Below are 23,482 nucleotides of genomic sequence, written 5' to 3' on the forward strand. Positions count from 1 at the left end.
TAAATTTAATTACAAAAAAATTATCAGACTAACATCATAAAAATAATTAATGAAATACTAGTTAGAGATAAGATCATACTGTTAGCTTAGTTTCCTTTGAATATAAATTATTTATATCCAATAGGAGCGTATTAAGAATCTGCACACGAATCATATGAAGCTACTGTCCAGTAAATAGCATACTCATAATTTAATGTTAGATTAATTGTAAAGTTATAATATTAGTTAGCTGTCAAAACAAAAGTATTATGATAAAGATTCATGACTGTATTATCACCAAATAAGCCTTGTCTCAGCTTTAGAGGAGTTGGCTATAAAGCTATTCGAGTTAATTACTAAGAAGATGTATCGGATGAACTTACTTTTTGCTATGACTAGAACTTATGAGCTCCAATAATTAAAAAACCTGGAACATTTTTATTTTAAAGTTATAGAGTGATATTTTAATTAGTATATGTTATATTCAGCAAATCGATTTATGGCTTAAGATTTGTTGAAGCCTGAGGAGTAATGGGAGTAATAATGTAAATATTTGTAAAATATTAAACTATATCAAGATCATAAGAGTAGTTCAAAGCTAAAACAAAGAAGCAAGGTGTAGATGCTAAAAGGGCTTAGAGCTTTTTCGATACATCTATTATTATACCTGTAGATTACTCACCTGACCAAGCATAAAAAGTGTATACAACTGCGTTAGTAGACTTAGTTTTTTAAACACAAGTGCTTGGATCAAAGTTTAAATCTTATTTAGAAGCTGGATTAACTATTGTATAATTCTAAGTCTAATTACATACTGCACATGTAGAAGTTGATAGGCTGTACACATTTAGGGAAAGTGCCTATTAAAGTTAGCATTATAAATTATTTATTTGATCATTTGATAATTATGTGTTAAATGTCAAATCAATCTAGACATGATTGTAAGAATTAACAGGATTACCAGTAGAATCCAATCTCCATGAAGTTGTCCAAGTAGCATTTTAAGCTGTACTGGCAACTCCTAAGTTACTATAACAATAAGATGTGAAAGAGTAAATACTTCGTTATGGTAAATCATTAAGAGTTAATGTGAATTAGCTGCCTGAAACTACAGGCATAACTCCATAATTTCTAGCAAGAAGTTAATTTGAGAATGATAAAGGTGTCCCAACCCAATAAAACTGCTTATATCTCATATCATTTAGTACATTTTTCAGAGAAACTGTTGTGGAGGGATTATAATACAATGTTTATTGCATTATCTAATTTAAAGTGACTCCAACTGTAAATAAAGCACTATTTAAATAACTTTCATTAATTCCTACAACCCAATAAAGATATCCACTTTAGTTACATTAACCAGTAATTTTAATTTAGGATTAATCTGTAGAAAGAGCTTGTGAAAAACCAGTAATAGCGGTATTTTAAAACGCAGGTGGTGCTGTGACTGTTATCGTCAGCGTGTTTTGAGATAATATAAAATGATGATAATTTACTCCTGAAAAGGTGAATGTAACTGTATAAGTGTTATAAGGAGGCTGTAAACTTTTATTTGACTTTTATAAAAAGAAATGTTATTTAGTTTTTAATGATAAATTAATCCAAATTTACAGAGAAATAAAAAACTGCCTATGTTTGATAAAGATATCCAACTACTTAATTAGCTTGGCTGTAGAAAGTTATATCTGATGACGGCACACTAGTTATTTTTGCATTTACTGTCATTGGTTTTGAAGGAAGACATTAAGAAAAATCCAAGATGATTGGACCTGAAATAGAACCAACAGGAATCGAAAGAGTTGTTGAACTTAAAGATATTTGGCAGTAGTATTCTTATACGTTAACAACTAAATTAGGAAGGTAGGATATTTCTGGATCTTCGAAAGGTTCAAAAAGTCCTACTTTTTTTATTTGTAAAGTATAAGTGTTTAAAGGAGTAGTCTCTGATGCAGCTAAAGCAATTTAAATTCCATTATCTCCAGTATTTATTTTCACAGAACTACTTGAAAGAGATTGTTTTCCCATGTAGATGTCAAATAATCCAAATACCTAATGATAAGAAATTACGTTAATATGAAATAGATAAAAGATTATTTACAGTCGAGTTGACATAGTAAAACGAATAATCGATATCGAACTAAGTGTTTTACTGTAAGAATGATAAATAAATTATATTATTAGTAATAACACCTCTATAGATAGTGATTGATAACTACTTTTCTCTACCAGATAATTAGTTATAAACTGTTTAAATTGCATTAACAGATGGGTTGATTAGATTTGAGAAATAAGAATAAAACATAATTTATTTAGAAGTTGCGCTTGGAGTAGAAAAACTTATTGGTGTAGATGTTTGAGTTAAAGAAGGAGCTATAGCGTATAAAATAGTGTTCATAGTTGAATCTGTTATGAAGAAGTTTAAGAATATCGGATTAATGGCAGTATTGCTATAGTCAGGCGATGGTAAATAAAATACTTATATCCAGTACGAAGCTGCTTGATTATTATTGAAAGAATCTCCAGTAAGGTTCATTCTTATTAAACTATTTCCAAATATACGCTCACAAGTAGAAGTAATATTTATTCTTAGTGGGTCACCACTTCTAAAAAAGTTACATTAAAAATCTACCTCCTATTAATCTAATTACTATTATAAAATAAAAATCCATCAATTAAATTGTTTATATATAAATCTATTTATTTTGTGTTTTACTGAGTTGAAAAATGCTGGATTTAATCTAATTATTGCAATTCTATTACTCGTGATTGTACTAGCACTGCATGTAAAATTCAAACCTAATAATAAAAATATTTATTAAAACATTAATTTTTTGAGTTTAGAATGAAATATTAGAAAAAATAATTTATGCTGTAAAATCTCATTATAAATATTTATTCCATATTTAAATAAAAATAAATATTTCCAAAATTAATTTTTATTTATTTTTACAGATTTTGGCAAATTATTTTTGCTAATATTAATAAGCCTTAATTTTTAATTTAATTCATTAATTTTTTGAGTTTAAAATTTAAAAAAATTTATGCCACGTTTAAATAAAAATTAATATTTATTTATTTATTCCTGATTTTGATAAAATTATTTTTAATAAAATTAAAAAGACGGACTTAGTTTTTTATTTAATTTATTAATTTTTAAAAATTTATTAATAAAATTATTTGTTTTTAAATAAAAATATAATTAAAAACTAATGAAAATTATTTTGATTTATAAAATTTGAAAACAACTAAGAATTGAAATAATTTTTACTTAACAAAACTCTTGGCTATCTAATTTTAAGGGTACTATAAGAAAAAGAAGGATAGGACAAATAACTTATTTTAGCTTGTTAAACTTAATTGTCTTATAAATCTCCTTATTCATTAATACCATTAGCTAAGTTGTCATCAGCATCAATTCCAAACCAAATATATCCATAAGAGTCTAATTGTTGTGGCTGCTAAACTCCTGCTATAACTAAGGTATATATTTATAGTGGTGGTAGAGAAGTTTGAGTTCCGTAAAGTGGATATACCACCAATCTACGAACATTAGTTTAATCTAATATGCAAGCTACTTTGTATCCATTTAATTGACATTGTGGTGAACTTCCTTTTGAATTTAAGTTTTATTTATAACCAACTGAAAATTCTATATAAATTCTAGAGTTTTTAACAATTTTAACATTCTATGGAACAAATTATATAGTATAAACAGCTTCAAAACCTTTTTAAATTTAAAAATACATTTACTTTTATAAATAATACTATAACTTATTTACCTGGTGCACTGAATATCTTACTAATAAGCTTAAGCTAGGAGCTTGTCATTTGCTTTGCTCTAAAGAAAGTGAAGGAATAATAGTTGATATTTGGAAATGATGACTAAATGACTGTGTTTTAGCTTTAAGTTGTATCTATCCATTAAACACTCAAGTTAGACTTAATTTTTAAATTCAAAATTAAATAAAGTTTAATTATTAAAACAAATATAAAAAATACATTGTTATCGCCTGTAGGTGTTTTAAATCCAAAGCACTTCATCAAAAATGGAGATGTAGGAGGAGTGTAGTATCCTCTAAAAACGATATCCATTGTGTTTTATACTAAATTATATGAAATCTAAGAAAATTTATCTGATGGTTAATAACCTGTTACTTGGCCACTATCTACTCCTTCAGGGAAGTAATTATGATAAGTTTTTTGTTCAAATATTTAGCAATCTAAATTTGAAATCATTTTTGGAGTTGATAAGAATCCAAGATAAAATCTGATTGTCGTATTTGGAATTGAGGATATTCCTGAATACGCGAAATTCCATTAACACATTGTATTTGATAAAATGGTGGGAGTCGTGCATTAGAAGTTAGATATTGTAATAGAAGCCGAACTAGTTCCAGGTGAAGAAGGAGCTGCAGCCGCAGGTAAAGATGTTTAGGTTCCTGAGTTGCAAAGATCTTATATATAAGAATTCAATGCTAATTGAACAGTAAATTTCTATAGATTAGATGTTGTTCCTAAGAAGCTAATAACGAAATTGATAGAAAATTATTATGAAGGGTTAAAAGAAATAGGTATGCCATCATCGTTAATTTTGGTTATAGTGAATTGAATTACAGTTGATGTCTTAATTTTAGCTGCACAATTAGTATATTATGGAGAAATATTACTGCTAGGATTACTCACAGTTTAAACAAAGCATTATTAAAAAAATATCATCCCAGAAGGTAAACCATCAAATGTTAATATGATATTGTAGAAGTCAGTAATTAGATTAAGGGTTGCTTATACACTTGGTGTAATATTCATTGAAATTTATTAACGGTCTGTTTGTTTCTAGTATTAAGGAGACCATGCTGTTGACAAGCAGCCAGAAACATACCCTGTAGCTGGCACTTTTTAAGTTTCTTACATCATGGCTATTATTTAGCCATTATTATTACTCCATGAATAAGCAAATTTATTCTAAAGAGGATAACCTACTCCCCATTAATTTGGAAAATTAAAACTCTAAAATGTAACACCTAAACCTGTCGCTCCATCAGTGTATGATGAAGAATCAAAAGGGCAGAATGTGATATAATTATAATATGGAATATCCATCAAGTAAGTTTTATATCTAAATTTCTGAATACATTTAGAGACAGATGAAGACCCAGGAAAAGCAGTAATCTGAGAGGTTCCTATTAAATCGTTTTAGAAAGAGCAAATAGTAAATCCTGAACCGTATAATAAGCTTGCTTAATTATTTCTATTCACTAAATTACCACTGTCTGTGTGCTGAGATAGGATCAAAAAGCTGGTTGCTGTTTTAGAAGGACCTATAGAACTCAGGCTACTAATTTGATATAAGCTACTCACTTAAAAAAAGAAGTTAGAATATGAATTTAATAAAAAAATTACTTTAGCCTGAGTTTTCAGAGTAGTTGGATGTCTAATCCCAGCTATTAGCTGATGTTATAGTTCCAACTACTTAATTGTAGAATCTTTAATTTGTTAAGAAGTTACTTAAACCTAAAGAGGCACCAAATAACCTAAAAGTATTTACAACTTCAATCAATCCATTAGGTTGGAATTAAAAAACGGCTTTTATTTAATTATTAGTTATTTAGAATGTTTTTTTTTAAATAAAAAATGAAATATTTTAATTCAAATTTAATATTAAAAATGGTAAATAGTTAAGATTATAATTAAGTAAGTAAGTAAAAAACCATTAATTTAATTATTAATTTGTAGATTTGATTGCTTAATTGATTAATTTACCAATATTAATAGTCTTAGGTTACTTTTGTGATTTTAAAGCTAACGCTATGGCTTGTGAAAGATTGATTGTAACACTTGATAGATCAAGCACGACAAAAGGATTTAATGACCAGTTATCTGGGGGACTTGAAATTTTTTAAGATCCTCCATCCTCATAAGAATAGCAAAATTGAGTTGTACCTCCACAACCTTCATTTGGACTTTAACCTGGAGTTACATAAAATTAATTTACTGTAAAAAATTTCTATACAGCTCTATCAGGTATAATTGCAATTTTTAATCCTGTTACTGTGGCAACACCTATCTGAGTAGTTGTAAGCTATCCATATAACCTTAATAAGGTAGGAATCTTATAACCCTTATTATAATCTGCACCTTTAGAATATACATTACTAAACGAAGCTTCGTATGGATTAGATGAGTCTACATATGAAGAGGATATTGTATATCCATGGAAAAGCATCTAAGAATTAGATAGTAAATTAGTTTATGTACTTGATTATTAATACATGAATGTTAAAAGAAAATCTAAGACTCTGTCATCAGCTAGAAATTATGAAGTTCTAAATGTAGAAGGAAACTAAACATTTTGCAAACTAAATCCTTAATTATTTGCTGCAAAAATTGGTCTTTAAGAATTTATTTGTAGCTAGGCGTAACTAAAAAGTTTATTATTTTATGAATCTTATTATTATGTGATCATATTTGCTGGATTTAACTGTGTTGCAGCTGTGTTATAAGCTGTAAAGTAAGCTATTATTTTATGTAGTAAAAATAAAAATTGTAGAGTGCTTTAATAAAAAACAAGTTACATGTTTAAGTGCTCTGTACTTCTATTCCTTTTAACTAGTCAGCTGCTGAGATTTGAATAACATTATCATTATAAATTAGCTTCATTGTACTTTGCTACCTGTAACCAAGAAAGTCCTAAAATGTTTACTGCATTTAAGTAACTCCAATCTTTAAAAAATATTTTTCTATTTAAATTGAATATTTATTTAAAAATTACATAAAAGAGTAATCTTTGGTTGCTTGAAGAGGGGAATATACCAATATTAGCTCCATTAGTTATACTAGCTGCAAAAGCTTAACTTAATGTTAGAGCACTTGATGATGATACCACAATATTATCTCCAAAATTAACAAGACTATGAGTACCAGTACTATCAATAAATTCAACATTCTTATACACATTTATTGAATTTACAGGGTAAGTTATCTAAGACACAGGACCAAAATATGCGTTTCCGTTAGAATCTTTTAATGCAGATAGAATTTAGACTCCTCCAAAATTTTATATGGCCAAGTTATTATTTGAATCGGTAATCAAGGTAGGATTATTTGTTAAAGCGATCCTGCATCCGACAAAATAATTTGTATTAGATAATAGCTAGCCAACTTAAACACACGAAACCATCTTAAGTTAATAATTAAATTAACACTTTATTGGAGTATTTGGATTAATTTAAGGTAGATTGTGATAAATTGAGCTTTCTAGTATTGATTCAGCAGAATTATAAGTTAGTTATATAACAAGTCCACCGTTTGGATTAGATATTGCTGAAGTAACCTAAAAGACAACTCGAACGGAATTGAAAGGCTGGAATCTAGGAGAAGAAGTGCTGGGTATATAAATACCTAAAGGAACTTAATAATTTTATAAAAAGCTAGTTGTGTATGGTATTCCGTGCATAAGCTTCAATTATAAATTTGATAACTAGATATACGAAATAGAGAAGAAGGAACTATTTGAGCCAGTTTCAACAACTTGTTAAGTTGGTGGATAAATTACACTAAGATTAAACCCTTAATTATTTTAAACTTGCTTCATTGAATTTTGAACAGTAACTTAAACTTATATTGGCTATGTATTGGCTACTAATAAATCCTATGAACAGCTAATCAGTAATATAGCTGGGTTACTTTAATAGCTAGAGCACGAGCATATACCAGTGGGTCTATTTAATATTGTGCATGAGCTTGGATTCATAAATGAAAAAGAAATATCAGTCATAGCTACTTAATACTAGACACCCGATGGATTTGACTGATCGTATGAACTAACATTCTAAGTAGTTGCTAAAACTAGTGTGATTTAATAACTTTGTCCAGGGACATTGATCAAATTCTTATTAAAAATAATTAATTAGTTTTTAATAATAAAACAATTAAAGATATTTTCTACATATTTTATTTTTTAAAATTAAACATTTTTTATTGTAAATATAACTATAAAATCTTATCAGCAAAACTTGTTAATTTATTTTGAAAAGAAAATTAAATTATAAATAAATACATTTTATCCAGGAAGAGCAGTGGCTTATATGGTAGCAGTTGAAGGTGGTGTAGAACTTAATGCAAAAAAACCAAACAAAAAATTTGAGTCAATGACTACTGCACTAGAAACAGTTGATGTAACTGTTGCTACCTAAATCAAGTTTTAAAATCCTACTGTCTATGGATTATCTAAATTTACAACTCCAGTTAATGTAACAGAATACCAAGTAAAGGGTAAAATGTCAGAAGGAAACGAAAAATGATAGATACTATCTTATACTGTGACAGTATTAGTGGACATAGCTGGATTTGCTTTTAAAGCATCTTGAATTACTATTTTTACATCATTAACTCCATTTAGATAGTCAATCTAATAAGGCATGCTTATCCTTAAGTAATTTCCTGCTGTTAGGATGGTTTCAAACATAATATTAAATGAGTATTGAGTTGCTTGAAAAGCGACAGGATACATGACTTAAATATCTGTTCCATAAATCTATCCACTCAGTATTTGTTATAAAAGTTAGCTTATAATGAAGACTATTGTAAAGCAATTATTAAAATTCCTCATCTTTCTAATTTTGTATTCAACAAAGAATATTTCTAAGATGAGCTCTCAAATGATTAAAGCAGAATAGTATGATTAAACTAAAAAGTAAACAATTAACTATTATATTTAGTTGTTTTTTGTTATTTTAAAAAGTATATTCACAATGAGTTCTCCTTAATATTTCAGTAATATTTATTTTGATTGAATTAAAGTTTATGAATGATATTGTTTTTTCTTTATGAAATCCTATCTAATCATTATAATTAAATATAAGCCTGAATTTGTTTACATAACCCTAAATATATAAATCCATTCATTCATTATTTCATTCATTCATCTTAGAATTTAGATTCTATCACTCTCATAATAAGATTTGGTTGTGTTAATAATAAGATTTCATAACATTACTAAATTCCCTTTATACTTTACTTCTCCTTCTACAAAATCTTAAAACTTAATCATCATTAAATCACCTAAGACTAATAATTATAGACTTAATTTGCTTAATATCAATAGAATTAAAATCATCATACACCAAAAATTCGCCAAAAATTCATAATATTTATTGGTAATCATCACAATAAAAATATATCTCAAATTACTGTATCTCTTTTAAATAAAATTTTTGATATGTTTTGATAAAATTAATTTAAAAAATGTATATCTATCTACTAAAAATGTGATTAAATTATACCTTTTGAGCAAATTAAATTTAATAGAGTGTATCTAAATAAATTAATTTACTAAATTTATATTAATCAATATATTCTTTTAAAATAAAAAATTAATTACTTTCTAGTTTATAAAAAACATAATTCAAAATGTCTACTAATAACAAAAAATCTAAACTCCATAAGAGAACATGGGAGGAGAATGACAAAAAGGACAATAAAAAGGCCTAGGAAAGTCAAGAAGAAGAGGATGATGAATAGATAGAAGATGTTGATGAAAATGAAGATGATGATTAAGAAGAAGATTAATAAGTCTCCAATAAAAAATCAAAAGCAAATAAAAAAAATGAAAAAGCAGAAGAAGGCAATCAAGAAGAAGATGATTGGGAAGATGAAGAGGATGAAGAAGACGATGAAGATGACGATGACCTAGATAGTGAAGACTTGATAGATATTACTAAAAAAAAAAATGAATTAGAAGATGAAGAGGAAGATGAAGATGATGATGATGAAGAAGGAGAAGAAGGCGAAGAAGATGAAGTACTTAATGTTGATTTTGAATTCAAAGATGCAAATGAAACTATGTTCCATTCTGTGAAAGGTTTAATAAATGGTTATTTAGATGGTTCTGATTACAATTCAAGTGATTTAGCAGATATTATTGTTAAATAGTTTACTTTAGGAACTTTCATTGTGATAGATGAAGAGGAAGATGAAAACCAAAAAAAAATTAGAGAAAAAGCCAAATTAGAAAGAGAGACTAATGTCATCGGATTTTCTACATTTATAAGTGCTAAATAACATGAAAATTAAAGCGTTGTAAAAGAAATTATCAAATTTGTTAATCAAAAAAGTGAAAAGTTCAATAATGAAGCTGACCATAAAAAACTCTAAAATATCTTAGCCAAAAATAAAGTTGGTTTACTTATAAATGAAAGAATTATTAATGTAGCTCCTTAAGCAGTTCCCGTTCTCCATACATAGCTCTAGGAAGACTACAAATGGTTCAAACAAAACCATTAAAAAGAATTTAAAGAAAATTTTGATTTTGAGTATTTGTTGTGTATCACCCGTTGTGCAAAAGAAGTTAAAGGAACTTAAGACCCATAATAAGGCCAAAAAAAGCTCAAAAAGGAAGAATTAGATGAGTATTTGTATCCTAAATTTGAAGATTTTCTACTTTTGGAAAAAGCTGAAATTAAATTTTTCTTTGAAGCTGCTCAATCCAAATCCTAATCTGGTTTAAGCAAGAAAAATATGGACGAAATAAAGAGCAAAGAGTTAAATTACAAGATTATTTATTTAATAAAAATATCAGACTACTTTAAATCAATTCCAGAAATGCCTTTGCATTTATGTGATTGAGTTATTTATTTGTTTATTTGTTTTTGCTTGCACTTAAGTAGATTTAGTTTGGTTTAATGGCTTTTAAATATCCTATTTTAATTTTCAAATAAAATTTATATATTTCATTAATTATTTATTCCTGAAAAATAAAGTTAAAGTGTGTAAATGTAAGGTTATTCGGATAATTTTTCATTTTATAAATAGAGAAATTAGTAAACAGTAAGTTGGTAGATAAAGATAATACAAATAATAAAAAAATGTTTCATAATAAATTAGAAAATAATTTTAAATTTGTATTTTGTACATTAATATTTTTGAGTGAGTAAATACTGAATTAAAAATAAAATAAAATTTATGTTAATCTTTTGATTAATTTTAGGATCAGTAGATTAATCAGCAGTGATAGATATTGATTGATAAATAGATAATTATATAAAGATAAAATAAAGAATAAATATAATTTTCACTACTTATGTGGAGATTACTTTCAGTTCATATTTGGAAACTCAGTCAATTTTTTTAATCTTTTAATTGAATTTAATATTTTTTTGGTAATAAATTTCTATTTATATGCTAACTTGATGATGATCTAGCATATTTATACTGATTGGTAATATCCAGTTTGTTATTGGATTTAGGTTGAACTTCATCAACCTTAATTTTTCTAACTATAAAGTTTTTCTATTAAATATCATAACATGCTTTATCCAAACTGCAATTAGACTCGATTTACTCAGGTATTAAGTGACAACTTAAGTAATTAAACAACTCAAAATCTTCTTAATTATCATCATTTTAATTTATTTTTTCAATATTTTAGTAGCTACATGAAAAAATATCTTTGCTACTTTTAGATATTTAATTACCTAACGAAGAATCTTAAAATTTTAAATTATCCCTTTTAAGTGTGGATCTTATCCTGAAATTTTATGAATTTTGTAGCTTTGAGAAGTTTTCGTCAGAATCTTTTATCATTTAGATATTTTGGATCTGTTAAATAGGAGCACCTTTAAATAAGTTTGCATATTCTTTTGTAGAGTTCTTTACGTTTTGGATATCAGTGAATGTAACACAATATTATTTTTAACTTAGTGATTTAAGTGACCTGTTTTATTAAATTTTCTGTGATTCAAATTGTTTCTTTTCTTATTTAGCCTCTAAATTTATTTTAGGCTCACTTTCTTAATCTTTGTCATTTGGACATTCTACATCGCTGCTTAATTACAGTTTTTAAGGGGGCGTGCAGCATTATGTGTTTTCATTACTAGGATTTGCTTATAATTGCATTTTCTCAGAAATAAAACACTCATTTTTAAGTTTAGCAAAATTTTGGTTTGTTTCTTGTGTATTTTCGGTTTCCATAAAATTATTTTGTATAACTTTAGCAGAAACTGAAACTGGCATATTGTTTTTTAAGCTTGAGTTACTTTGTAGACAATCTTCCATTGAGCTTTAAATGTTTTAATGATAAAGCTAAATTAAATTTTATTATTCACTTTCAGGTAATAATTCACTGGACTATATTTTTTTATCAAGATAATTACCTGCTTTAAATATCATAGATCTTTTTAACATATCAAGGTCATTCTGGGTTTTAGAAATCACTTAATATTGTTTATGGACATGCTTAACTGTACAAAAGGTATGAATATGATCCTTATTAGTTAAATCAATTTAATTTATAAAAATGAAGTAAAAAAAAAGTAAATATTTAAATATTTTAAACTGTAAAGCAGTAAAATTAGATAAACAAAACACTCTTTCTATCATTAAAATTATTTAAACAGATTAAAAAATAATTTAATATTTATTTAAATTATAGAAAAATAGCATTTAATTACTTCAATTGACTATTGACTCTTGAATTGAGAAACAACTTTTTCATCGAAATGCTCACCGTTCATATCATTTTTGTTGCTTTTCATCAATTCTATAAATTTTTCGTCTAATTTGTATGCAGGATTGATTTTAATCTAATTTTTTTGTTTCTATTTTATATTCTAAGTAGAAATAGAGCACTCTACCACATTTGCAAGGATGTCATTCTTAAAAAGATTAATTTCATTTTAATTGGCTAAATTTGCTGAACTTCTTATTGACTTTTTCATAAAATTATCTGTTTATTCTTGTCTTGTTTGACTTTTATCAAAATTTTTAAAAATTCTTCCATTCATTCCCTGTGATGACTACCCTTCTTTTTATTAGAATTATCTCCTAACAAACCTCTACTTTGGAACAGAAACCACATTATTCGAATTATTTTAGACATCTTAATTCTAATTTTGATTAACTTACTATTATTTTTAACCTTAAAAGAAATAGGATGAAGTTAGTAATTCATTTTTTATGTTATTTTTTGGAGCAGCTTCATTGTTTTCTTTACATTTTAGCAAAATTGGGCTTTCTTCACTTATTTCGTTTTCATTGAATTCTTAAATAGTATTTTTGTTTTCACAAATCTATAAATCTTATTCAGAATCTATTTATCCAATTACTTCATTTTCTTAAAAATTAGCTTGATTTTTAACCATTAATTTCAAGTTTAAAGGTACTTTTTTAGACTATTTCATCATTTTTTTATTTGCAATCTTTAATAATATTTATTAACTTACTATTTAATTATTTCAGTATAATTTTGTAATTTTTTATTATGATTTTTTATACTATTTAATAATCTAGGAAATTAGCATCTATCTATAGCCATAGATTATTCAAATAATAAAAATGTTTAGGCATAAAAAATATTGCTATTGTTTTAAAGAATTTTTAAAAGATTAAAAGGTGAGTGTTAAAAAAACATAATTAAATTTTATTAACTCTCAAATTTAAAAAAATATTATTTTATTTATTTAAAAAATAGAATGAATATAATTCCTTTTATCTGACATTTGAATAAAATAAATATTTATTTATTTTACTATAAATTGATCCATTATGTAGTTAGTCTAAGTCTTATTTTTTATTTATTAAATTAAATCATTATTAAATTTTATTTTGATACTTAATGTTGGTATTTTTAAATTAGTATTTTAGAGTACTTTGTAACAGAAATATTTTTAATATCTACATTCTTTATAAAACAATACATTAGGATCTAATGAGTGGAATTTTTATTAATAAATAGACTCTTTACGCTATAAATTTTAATATGAATTAAATTTAATTTTAAATTAAAAATACTAAATTAAGTAAAAGATTTTGTTATTCTTAATTTCAGTTTATTTTTATTTAAATTCTGGATTTTAATATGAAAATTTTATAACAAAATTACTTATTTGTCTATATTTAAACATAATTTTAAACTTATTACATCTTTAAATAAAATATTTAACAAAATTTTATTCTACAAAATCTTAATTTGATTGAAAATCAAATAAAATCCATATAGTATTTGCCTTTTTTATAATTTAAATGCATAATTTAATCGTAAATGCATTGTTTTTTTAGTATTTATGCTTATTTTTAATGTATAAATTAATTTTAAATTATTGGAACAAATAAATTTGAAGTAATTAAAATTTTTAATTAAATTTAGCTAAGATTAAACCAATTTTTGATGATTTTTGTAAAAAATAAATTAAGAATTTAATATCATTTTATGTAAATAAATTTGAAATTGTTATTGAAATAATAAAATTATTTACTTTCTATAAAACTTTTTAAGATAGAAATAAATTGTATTGTTTTGCAATATTATTTTAGTATAAAAGATTTAGATTTAGAAATATTGATCTATGAATATAGACTAAGGATGGATGTTCTATGAAAAGTTTTGTGAAAATTGATTATCAAAAATTTGATAATTGTTTATAGCTTTTTTTTATTGAGTATTATTAATAAAAATGGAAATAAAGAGCAAAATTGGTTTCTCAAAAATTAATTATTTTTTTGTTTTTGTGAAATCTTTTCTAATGATTAAATTGATAATTGATGATTGTTAATTTTTTGTAAAACACAAAAAGAAAAGTAAAAATTAGATTAACAAAAAAATCTAATCTGATTTTTTTAATTAAGATTCACTTTTTTGGGATTTTTCAATTATTATTTGCAAAATTTGTGCAGATTTCTTTTTTAATAATTTTTTCTCTACTTTATGATTGATTTTTTTTTATTAAAAATCAGAGATTGAGTTTTGATTAATTTATTTGATTCTAATTTTTAATTAACACTTTTTTGTTTTAAATTTTTCTTTTTTGCTTGATTAATTTTTTTTTTCCCACTTAATGATTTTGTGATTTTTTTTGCTTTTTGCTTTTTGTTTTTTGAAAAATTTGATCATTTATTATTAATTATTTTTATAATTCATGATTAGTTAATTATCGATTTTTTTTTTCCTCTCTCCCAAAACTTCGATAAATACAAGAAAAAAATTGAAAAAAGTTGATTTTTTTTATCAATTTTTGAGCTGATTTTTCTGATTTCATAAATAGAAAAATATTAATTTATTTTACTCTTTTTTTTGGAATTAATTTTTTTTTGCAAAAAGTAATTCTTTATGATAAGTCAATCAATATTGATTTTTTATCTAAAGCCTATTATCGCTTTGCGATAGTATTGTTTTTTTTAAGAAAGATAAAAGGTTATTTAAAATAAAATTTTAATAACAGTAAAATGTATTTTAAGATGTTACTCACTTATGAGTTAAATATAAATTTTATGCAAAAATATTTATTTTACTTATATAAATAAAGATGGTAATTATCTAGCTCTTGTTTAAAATTTTTTTATAAACACATTTTTATGTCTCGTAAATGGACAGCAAGTTCGTTCGTACTGTAGTTTTTGGAAATAAGTAAAATCAAACTACAAAGAAAAAAATTAACTGGATAAAAAAGTGATTTGTTAGATATAAGTATGTTACTATATTAACTAAAAAAAGATAATTGAATGCATGGAAGGATACTCGAAGTTTATTTAAGAATTATATTTATCAGAATAAATGTTGGTGTTTGATTAAACCCGAACAAAAACAAAATTAAGAGAAAAAATCTTATTGAAAGAGAAGTTTGAGTAGGAGAAGAAGAAAGAATAAGCAGCAAAAGTTGATTGTAGATTTTAACAAATCCTACTGCGAATTATAAAAATGTACATAAATATAAGCATAAGGGAATGGTAAGTGAGGATAAACTAAGAATGATAGTTAACCAAATACTGAATATATAAAGTGATGAAGGGAATACATGTTGATTGAATTAAGTAGTATGTAATTATAAAGATGAATAAGTTTGTTTCAAACTTTATTTATTAATTAAGGTTATAAGATTTTCAACGAGCAATAAATTGATTGATAGATTCATCTACTAACTACAACCAGGATGCATGCGAGTAAGAAAGTAAGAGACAGTCAATATAGGTTTGAAGACTTGGTGAAGATGTATGTCATCAGTCATCATGTTCTAGTTAGTCTTCAAGCTTTCAGAGTCTGAGTAGATTTAAGTATTTGACTTTCTCACTTGGAACCCTTCTTGGCGTTACCCTTCTTTTGAGCAGGCTTCTTAGACTTGTCAGCCTTCTTATTAACAGGCTTCTTAGCGATAGGCTTCTTTGTTTGGGAGGGCTTGGGAGTGGTAGACTTAGACTTAGGGGTCTTGGGTTTAGGAGAGGCAGAAGCCTTAGTGGCAGACTTAGCAGCAGAACCTTTAGCCATTTTAATATTTAGTTGTTTTTAAACGTAAATTTTTTGTTTTTTTAAGAGAGTTTCTTTTTTTTATTTTTAATTTTTTTTTTAATTTATAATTTTTTGAATTTATTTTCTGGTGCGCTGACTTTTTATATTGAGAAATTGAAGATAACTTGACATAATTAATTAAGATTATCGAATTCTTTAATTTGATTGGATAACTCTCTCTCAATTCAGATTTTTATCAATTATCCCTACTCTCTCTGATATCAATATAGGTTCATATAAATATCATTTTTTATTGTGTTAGCATATATCTCATCAGCAGTGCTACTTTCTTTAGATTTGCTTGTTTTTCTGCTTGCATTTTTTGGTAGCCCTCACTTCTTAATTCTTGATTTATTAAGCTCCCTCATAAATTACAATAATTTAAATCCTAATTAAAGTATTCAAAATTAGATTAATTCATTTTTACTTTTGTGTTTGTTTTTTACTATCAGAACTTTTTAGGCTTGTCCCCAAATTTAATCATCTCTAATTTAATTCACTGATTTTTTTTTTTCATCATATAAATCTTGCTCTCAAATTAATTAATTTTTATTTATTTCTTTACCTTCTTAAAAGAAATCCTCAGACTGACTTTTATCTCAAAATTACTTTCATTCCTATATTTGGATTTTCGGCATTCCCCATAAATATTCTTATAAATTCTTACTCTACAAAAGATTCTTATTTTTTGGTACCTTTCCAGACTAGTATAAAATTGCTATCAAATATTTGGATTAACTATCGATTTTAAAAATCAAAGATTTTTCTTTTTAAATTGATTCGTATCATTAAATGAAGTATTTATTTTCAATCTTTAGACAATATATAAAAAATATTAACAGAAAATAGAAAATAATAAAAATTTAAAGCTTTAAAATGTTTTTTTTTAAATATTGCAAGCAAAATTCATATTTTTTTGTTATTGTTTTGTTTTTAAATTTATAAAATAATTCTATAATTTCTTAATAATTCATAAATAAGTATTTATAAAAATTTTAAATTAGAAATTGAATAGTCTTCTTGAGTATTTTTTGTTCTTAGAAATTCAAATTGTGTGATTTAAATATATAATATATTTAAGCAACTTCATTAAGATAAGAGAATTAAGTAGCACTAAAGTTCTTAATATCAATTAATTATGATCAATACAGCTTCAAAAATAAATGAAATAAAATTATCTAAAACGAATCTTATCAGGAATTTGATAATATTAATATGAAATCAAAAAACAATCTTTTCTCGATAAAATATAAGCATTTAGGTAGTTGTCTGATAGTTTGAACATAAAAAATTGTTTAGAAAAAATAAACAAGAGACAGCAAAATGCTATCAGTAATTAATTATGAATGAATTTAGAAATAAGAAGCAAAAATAGTTATTTGTGATGTGATTATTTAGTATCTACTAATTTTTACACATGATCAATATATATTTATTTATATTTCAATAATGTTAAAATAATCAATTATTCTTTCTTTAACACATATAAGTATCTTATTCAAAAAACTCTTTTCCTATTCAAAACTGTACACAAAAAAAAAATGCTCTATCGATAACTATATTAGCAAATACGCAAATCATCTTTGAATAGCTCAGATTTTTATCGTAAGAAGGTGGCTTCGCTGCATCACTTTGAAGCGAAAAAAAATGAAACTATCCAACTCTCCTCCATTAATATGCCTCTTTTTAAATTAGATGTAAGCAAAAAATGAATTTTCTTTGATTTTCTATATAAAAACTTATTTAAAGTACAAAGATTTCTTTTGTTATATATAATTAATCTGCTTTTGAATAAATGAACTAGGCTTATCAATTTAACAGGAATATTCCAACTTTAAAAGCTATGAAAAAATTAGAAAAGGAACATGGATAGGATTTCAATATCCTTTTTTCTGCTTGGAGTACATCCCATAAAAAGATTTAAATTTGGAAGTAAAAACTTATTGATTTTTGTTTCTTCTTTTAAGAAAGATAAAAATGAAATTTTAGATCATTCTTAACAGCAAAAATAGTTTTAAAATCTAATTCACATATAAACAAATTAATAGATTAACATATAGCTTGAGAGAGGTAGTTAAGGAGTGTATTAGTCTATTTGGGAAGCAAGACATATTCTATTAGATTCACTACAATTACTTTCCTGCTTTCTATTCCAATCAAGTATTATTTTCACTTAAGCTATCTAAATTATTATATTTTATTCTATTTGAATAAGATTTCTGCCAACTCTTATTTATTAATAAATCAATCAAGCTTAACTTCAAAAACATAAATATTTTTAACTTTAATAATAGATATAAATTAATAGATATATCATATTCGCTCGCATCTATATATTTAATAGCTTTATATATGTGCAAAAATTGATTATTAAAAATAATTTAGGATTTTTCAGATAAGATTTAAAAATCCATTTTTTTTGATTGCAACTTTTTTTTTCTGATTTCTTTGAACGTTTGTTAATAAATATAGGATATTTTAGTAGAATAGCTTATATAAGCTTTGTAACACATGGGTTATATAGATCAGTATAATTTAGGAAAATTTGCCTTGATAGAAGAAAATAGGCTTAAATAGACTCAATAATTCTAAAATTAGAACTAAAACAATTAAAAAACTTCTTTTCCTTTTGATGGAACTGGAAATTTATGTGATATTCTTCATAATCAAATGCCCTAAAATATTAAATACTGGTTAAATTTTTATTCATAAAACAACCCTATGTAAAATTATTTTCATTCAGATTTCAAATAATTGTTTTTAAAACGGATTTAGGATAATAAAAGGAGGTTATGATGATAGCTACCTTAATTTTAGAATATCATGTAGCTATATTTTATATAACAACTCTAACCGAGAAAAGATATATAAGGATTTTAAACGAATAAGAGACTTAAACTTGAAAGTATTTGACTTTTTAGAGGTATTATTTTATTTTTTTCTTTATTTTATTGTTAAAATTTAACAACTAATTAATTAATTTATGAACTTTGTTTATAACTTCATAAATTATTAAATCAAATTTTATTAAAAGTACTTTAATCAAATAACAAATGATGAGGCCAGGAAAGAGTTCTACTGTAAAAGATTCTTTAAATAATTTGAGTATGAATGTGAAGACTCTTAAAAATTATTAAGTAAATTAATTTAATTGAGCTTATTTACGATTGATATTATTTTTAAAAAAATAGTTAAATTAACAAAATAATATTAAGTTGAATAAATTATTCAATGGATAGATTTACTGATTTTAATGTATGAAGAGAGCTATAATGGCGCTCTTGGATAGTTAACAAAGTATCCTCAGCTCAAAAACTCTAAATTTTTCTGATTTTGATATTAAATTTAAAAATTAAAATTAATTGATTTAGTTACCTAAAATTCTATTTAATATTTTTTATACCCTAAAAAAATGCTGAAAAAAACTTTCTCTTTTAATAATATGAAGTTTTGTAAAATGAGATTGTTTCAATTAATTAAACCATATAAAATATTATCTTGCTTTTCTTTTGTAGTTATAATTAATGTTATTTATAATAAATTGTTCAAAGCTTAAATAAATAAAATTTTATGAATATAAAAATTTTTTTATTATCTCAACAAACAATTGATTTTGTATAGATTTCTATAAATTTTAAGATATTTTTGATTGTTTAATTTTTTGATAAATTATTTAATTTTATTTTTTGAGTGAGTAAGATTGCTGTTCATCAATTTATAAATAATGTTTTTAATTATATAAAAAAATTTGTAGTTTTAATAAGACATTTATTGTTAATTCAATAAAATAACTTCTATAAATAATATATTTCACAAACTAAAAATAAAACAGAAAAGCTAATTTATGATAATTTAAGAAATACCTCTCTATTTTTGATGTTAATATTATTTAATATAATAAATATCAGTTTAAATCTTCAAATGATTAAAAGTTAATGATTTTATCTTTAAATTTTGAATTTTCTTAGTTTAAAATTTTGTTCAGTTTATTAAACTGTTTTAAGAATAATAAAAGCTTACTATTTTAGCAAATTAAATAAAAAAATCATTAAAAACAATTAAATTTAAGTTTGGCAACTTAGATTTCTAAAATTTTTAGTAAAAAATAATTTTAAGAAAGTTAATTATAAATTATTCTAAGTTGAAAAATAGCTTTTTTTATTAATTGATTATAAAATTATACCAATTAATATCATATTTATTTTTTAAAATTGTAAACTATTTTATGATTAATTATTTTTAATATTTAAGCTTACTATCTTTATTTAACATTAGTTTTTATAATTTTTTATAAAAGTATTCTATTAAAAATAATATAATTGTAGCAATTTAATTTTATTCATGCTTTTAAAAATATAACTAAGTCATCACACTTTTAAATTAAAATAATTATTATTACAGTTTGTTTATAAAAAAAAAAATTATTTTAATTTTATGTGTTTTTAAAAGTATTTACTACCATTTTAAATGAATGAATATTTCAACGATTAATTTAAATTACATTTAGAATTTGGTTTTTAAGCTGCTTTATTACATCTATAAATTTACAAATACAATTCAATTCTTTTTTTAATTAATTTTGTGAATTTGAGAAAGATTAATCTTATTAATTTTTAGTTGTTAAAACATACTGATTTTAATATTTAACTATAATCTAAAAATTAGTTTAAACTTATGCTTCCAGATCTGATTAATAGAGTTTATACTACAAAACCAAAAAAAAGAGATGAAATCACATATCCTACTACAAGGGTAGGTATAATCATATTGATTTAATAATTTATTTATATTATTTCATTTTAAATGAAATAGATTTAGAAGGATTATTGTTAAAATATTGAAAATAATAAATTTAATTATTAGATTTAGAAGGGGAGTTAAAGGCGCAATCGTTTATAACAAGGAGATAACCTTCTGCATAAATAAATTTCTAAAGAAATATCCAAACAAGCTAACCAGCTGCACGTTTTTAGTAAATAAAAATAATATAACATTTCAAATATAAACTGCTAAATTGAATCAAATTTAATTAATGATCTTTCATATTAATAGTGATAAGAAAGCTATATAGTCAAGGATAGAAGCAAGACTGATGAAAGGGATGGGAAATGATCCTTTTAATAATGGAAATTAAGAAATGAATTACTAAAAAGTTAACTAGTTGATGCAAAATTAACATATAAATATGAAGTAATTAATAAATTGCTTATTGAATATTTTGTAAATTTAACCTATTGTAATATATATATAGAGTTGTAACTGATAACATATCAAGGAATATTTTGGTGTACACTCCTAAAATTGATGGAAGAGAAAAATTCAAAACAAATTCTTATCCAGAATCCTTAAAAATTATCGATCAAAAAATTTAAAAATATAAAAAAGCTTTAGAAGAAGCTATTAAGTAGTAATAGCAGATTGAGAAAGATGATTTTTATATTTAAGAAACCATGGAATAATAATAGTAGCCAGTCGTTGATGAAGAAAATTTTGATTTCTTGACTGGGATTGGGTTACACAAAAATTTAGATTCGCCTAAACAGGAAAAATAAGAAGAAGAGGAATAAGAGGTAATACAAGATCAAGAGGAGGAAAAGAAATAAGAATTTGTCTAAGAACCTAAATAAGAAGCATAGATTCTCAATCCTTATCAATATTAATTTGAATAAGTTAGAAATGCATTTAGTTAAATATATGAAAAATATTAAAATAAAATAAGCAAAGCTTTCATAAAAAAAGATTAACCTAAAGCAGTAAGCATTTATTGATATCTAAAATAAATTTTTTTAATATTTATTTTTATTAGAGGATGAAAAGAAAAAACCCAAAGATTAACATTACAGGAAAAGGAAATAAGGTGCAAAAGAATGGCGCTCCTTTCGATGAAGTTGAGCACCTCATGAGAATATATAATAAGGAACACATACCTTGTGAACCTAAAATATTGGTTCCTTCTTTCCAGTCAAAAAAAGATAATATTGCAAACACAGTTTTGGCATATTTGGTATATTTAATTGATTTTATTGATAAAAATAATATTAAAAAGTAATAATGTTATTTTAGAAAGACTATAAGCCTTTGCTTTCAGGGAATAAGTAAAATATTCCTAAAAGTATTCAAGGACTGCTTGATGTAGAGTTGGAAATGCTTAAAACAGTCGAAAAAGAAGGGGCAGCCTCGTTATAAAAATAAAATCCGTATGATGGGCTAGGAGGAGGTTTAACTAAATCTACAGTTTCTAATTAACTAAAATAATCATAATATGAATAAAAACTTTAAAATATTAATACTCAATAAACTATTTCAAAGAATAGCTTAGAAATTAATTAAATAAAAAATGTATCAAGAATAAACACAAATGAGTTCAAAAAAGATTATAGTCAGCACATACCTGTTCAGTAATCTTAGTATGTCTTTCCATCAACTTTATAAAATAATTCTAAGCAGTGAAAGATTAAAGCTAAAATTTTGTATTTATTTATTATGTTTATAGTATCAAATAAATTAATCTTTAAAATAAATGAATTAAGAAGACTCTATTATTTTTTTAAATCTTTTTTTTGTTTTTAAAAGAAATCCTCGTTACATTTATTGAAGAAATGTAACTAATAGAAAATAGTATTTTCTTTCTTTTAAAATTATTTTTATTTAGGCTCTAAAGTAGCAGAATTAACTATAGCCTTTGTTATGTTGTTTTAAATTCTGTTGTTCTTAAAGCCAAATATTTTTAGATTTACAAATTTTTTTGAAAAATTCTGTTTTTGAATTTGAGAAAATGGACAAAAATTTAAGTTTAATAATGTTTTTATACTAATTCATATTTAAATAAATAGTAAAGGAGCATTTTTATCCTTATTTTGCTTCTATTTTCCCTTATTTTTATGAAATTATATTTTTCCAATTTGCGGAAAAAAAAATTTTCACTTCTTCTTTTCATTGTATTTTGTAAGAAGATACTTTATATAAGTATTTATATTAAAAATTTCATTCATTAAACCTTCTACTTTATGATAAAATAATATTATTTTATGTAAATCTGCTCTAATCTTATAATATTAAGCTAAATATTTTGTTTAATATTCGCCTATTTATTTAATTGCAAGAAAAAAGTGATAATTTATCTAAATTTAATTATAAATTTTAGTGAATAAGTATTTAATAAAAATTTATATGTTAAGCTCAAATCTTTTTGTGCATTTCAAAAAGATATTTTTAGTTTAATTCATATCT

General features: G+C 24.0%; 6 protein-coding genes across 6 annotated transcripts; 3 read left to right on the forward strand and 3 right to left on the reverse strand. All coding sequences in view use genetic code 6, as the record gives it.

The window, feature by feature from the left end:
- Positions 1 to 23: 23 nt before the first annotated feature.
- Positions 24 to 8,587, reverse strand: TTHERM_00670760 (hypothetical protein; the record flags this gene model as incomplete). The annotated part of the gene is made up of 12 exons (XM_001026397.2): positions 24 to 1,535; positions 1,591 to 2,028; positions 2,078 to 2,626; positions 2,693 to 2,775; positions 3,248 to 3,703; positions 3,759 to 3,918; positions 3,979 to 5,336; positions 5,380 to 5,562; positions 5,740 to 6,492; positions 6,552 to 6,699; positions 6,749 to 7,867; positions 8,036 to 8,587. The coding sequence occupies 12 exons, from the start codon at positions 8,585 to 8,587 to the stop codon at positions 24 to 26; spliced, it is 7,311 nt and encodes a 2,436-aa protein (XP_001026397.2).
- An 800-nt stretch (positions 8,588 to 9,387) lies between these two features.
- On the forward strand, positions 9,388 to 10,602 carry TTHERM_00670770 (p21-carboxy-terminal region-binding protein; the record flags this gene model as incomplete). Its single annotated transcript, XM_001026398.3, has 1 exon — positions 9,388 to 10,602. One exon carries the CDS (start codon positions 9,388 to 9,390, stop codon positions 10,600 to 10,602), a length of 1,215 nt encoding a protein of 404 aa, XP_001026398.1.
- Positions 10,603 to 11,094: 492 nt separating this feature from the next.
- TTHERM_00670780 (hypothetical protein) lies at positions 11,095 to 13,157 on the reverse strand (the record flags this gene model as incomplete). Its single annotated transcript, XM_001026399.1, has 2 exons — positions 11,095 to 12,240; positions 12,426 to 13,157. 2 exons carry the CDS (start codon positions 13,155 to 13,157, stop codon positions 11,095 to 11,097), a joined length of 1,878 nt encoding a protein of 625 aa, XP_001026399.1.
- A 2,876-nt stretch (positions 13,158 to 16,033) lies between these two features.
- On the reverse strand, positions 16,034 to 16,673 carry TTHERM_00670790 (hypothetical protein; the record flags this gene model as incomplete). Its single annotated transcript, XM_001026400.3, has 2 exons — positions 16,034 to 16,284; positions 16,628 to 16,673. 2 exons carry the CDS (start codon positions 16,671 to 16,673, stop codon positions 16,034 to 16,036), a joined length of 297 nt encoding a protein of 98 aa, XP_001026400.2.
- A 1,120-nt stretch (positions 16,674 to 17,793) lies between these two features.
- On the forward strand, positions 17,794 to 19,583 carry TTHERM_000670809 (hypothetical protein; the record flags this gene model as incomplete). Its single annotated transcript, XM_012800669.1, has 7 exons — positions 17,794 to 17,949; positions 18,057 to 18,184; positions 18,301 to 18,412; positions 18,725 to 18,975; positions 19,028 to 19,175; positions 19,287 to 19,389; positions 19,444 to 19,583. The coding sequence occupies 7 exons, from the start codon at positions 17,794 to 17,796 to the stop codon at positions 19,581 to 19,583; spliced, it is 1,038 nt and encodes a 345-aa protein (XP_012656123.1).
- A 1,262-nt stretch (positions 19,584 to 20,845) lies between these two features.
- On the forward strand, positions 20,846 to 22,702 carry TTHERM_00670810 (hypothetical protein; the record flags this gene model as incomplete). Its single annotated transcript, XM_001026402.2, has 6 exons — positions 20,846 to 21,008; positions 21,116 to 21,224; positions 21,305 to 21,442; positions 21,504 to 22,005; positions 22,059 to 22,256; positions 22,316 to 22,702. The coding sequence occupies exons 1-6, from the start codon at positions 20,927 to 20,929 to the stop codon at positions 22,700 to 22,702; spliced, it is 1,416 nt and encodes a 471-aa protein (XP_001026402.2). The 5' UTR covers positions 20,846 to 20,926.
- Between the last annotated feature and the right edge of the window lie 780 nt (positions 22,703 to 23,482).

Source organism: Tetrahymena thermophila (assembly GCF_000189635.1).
Source record: "Tetrahymena thermophila SB210 genomic scaffold scf_8254028, whole genome shotgun sequence".
NCBI lineage: Eukaryota > Ciliophora > Oligohymenophorea > Hymenostomatida > Tetrahymenidae > Tetrahymena > Tetrahymena thermophila.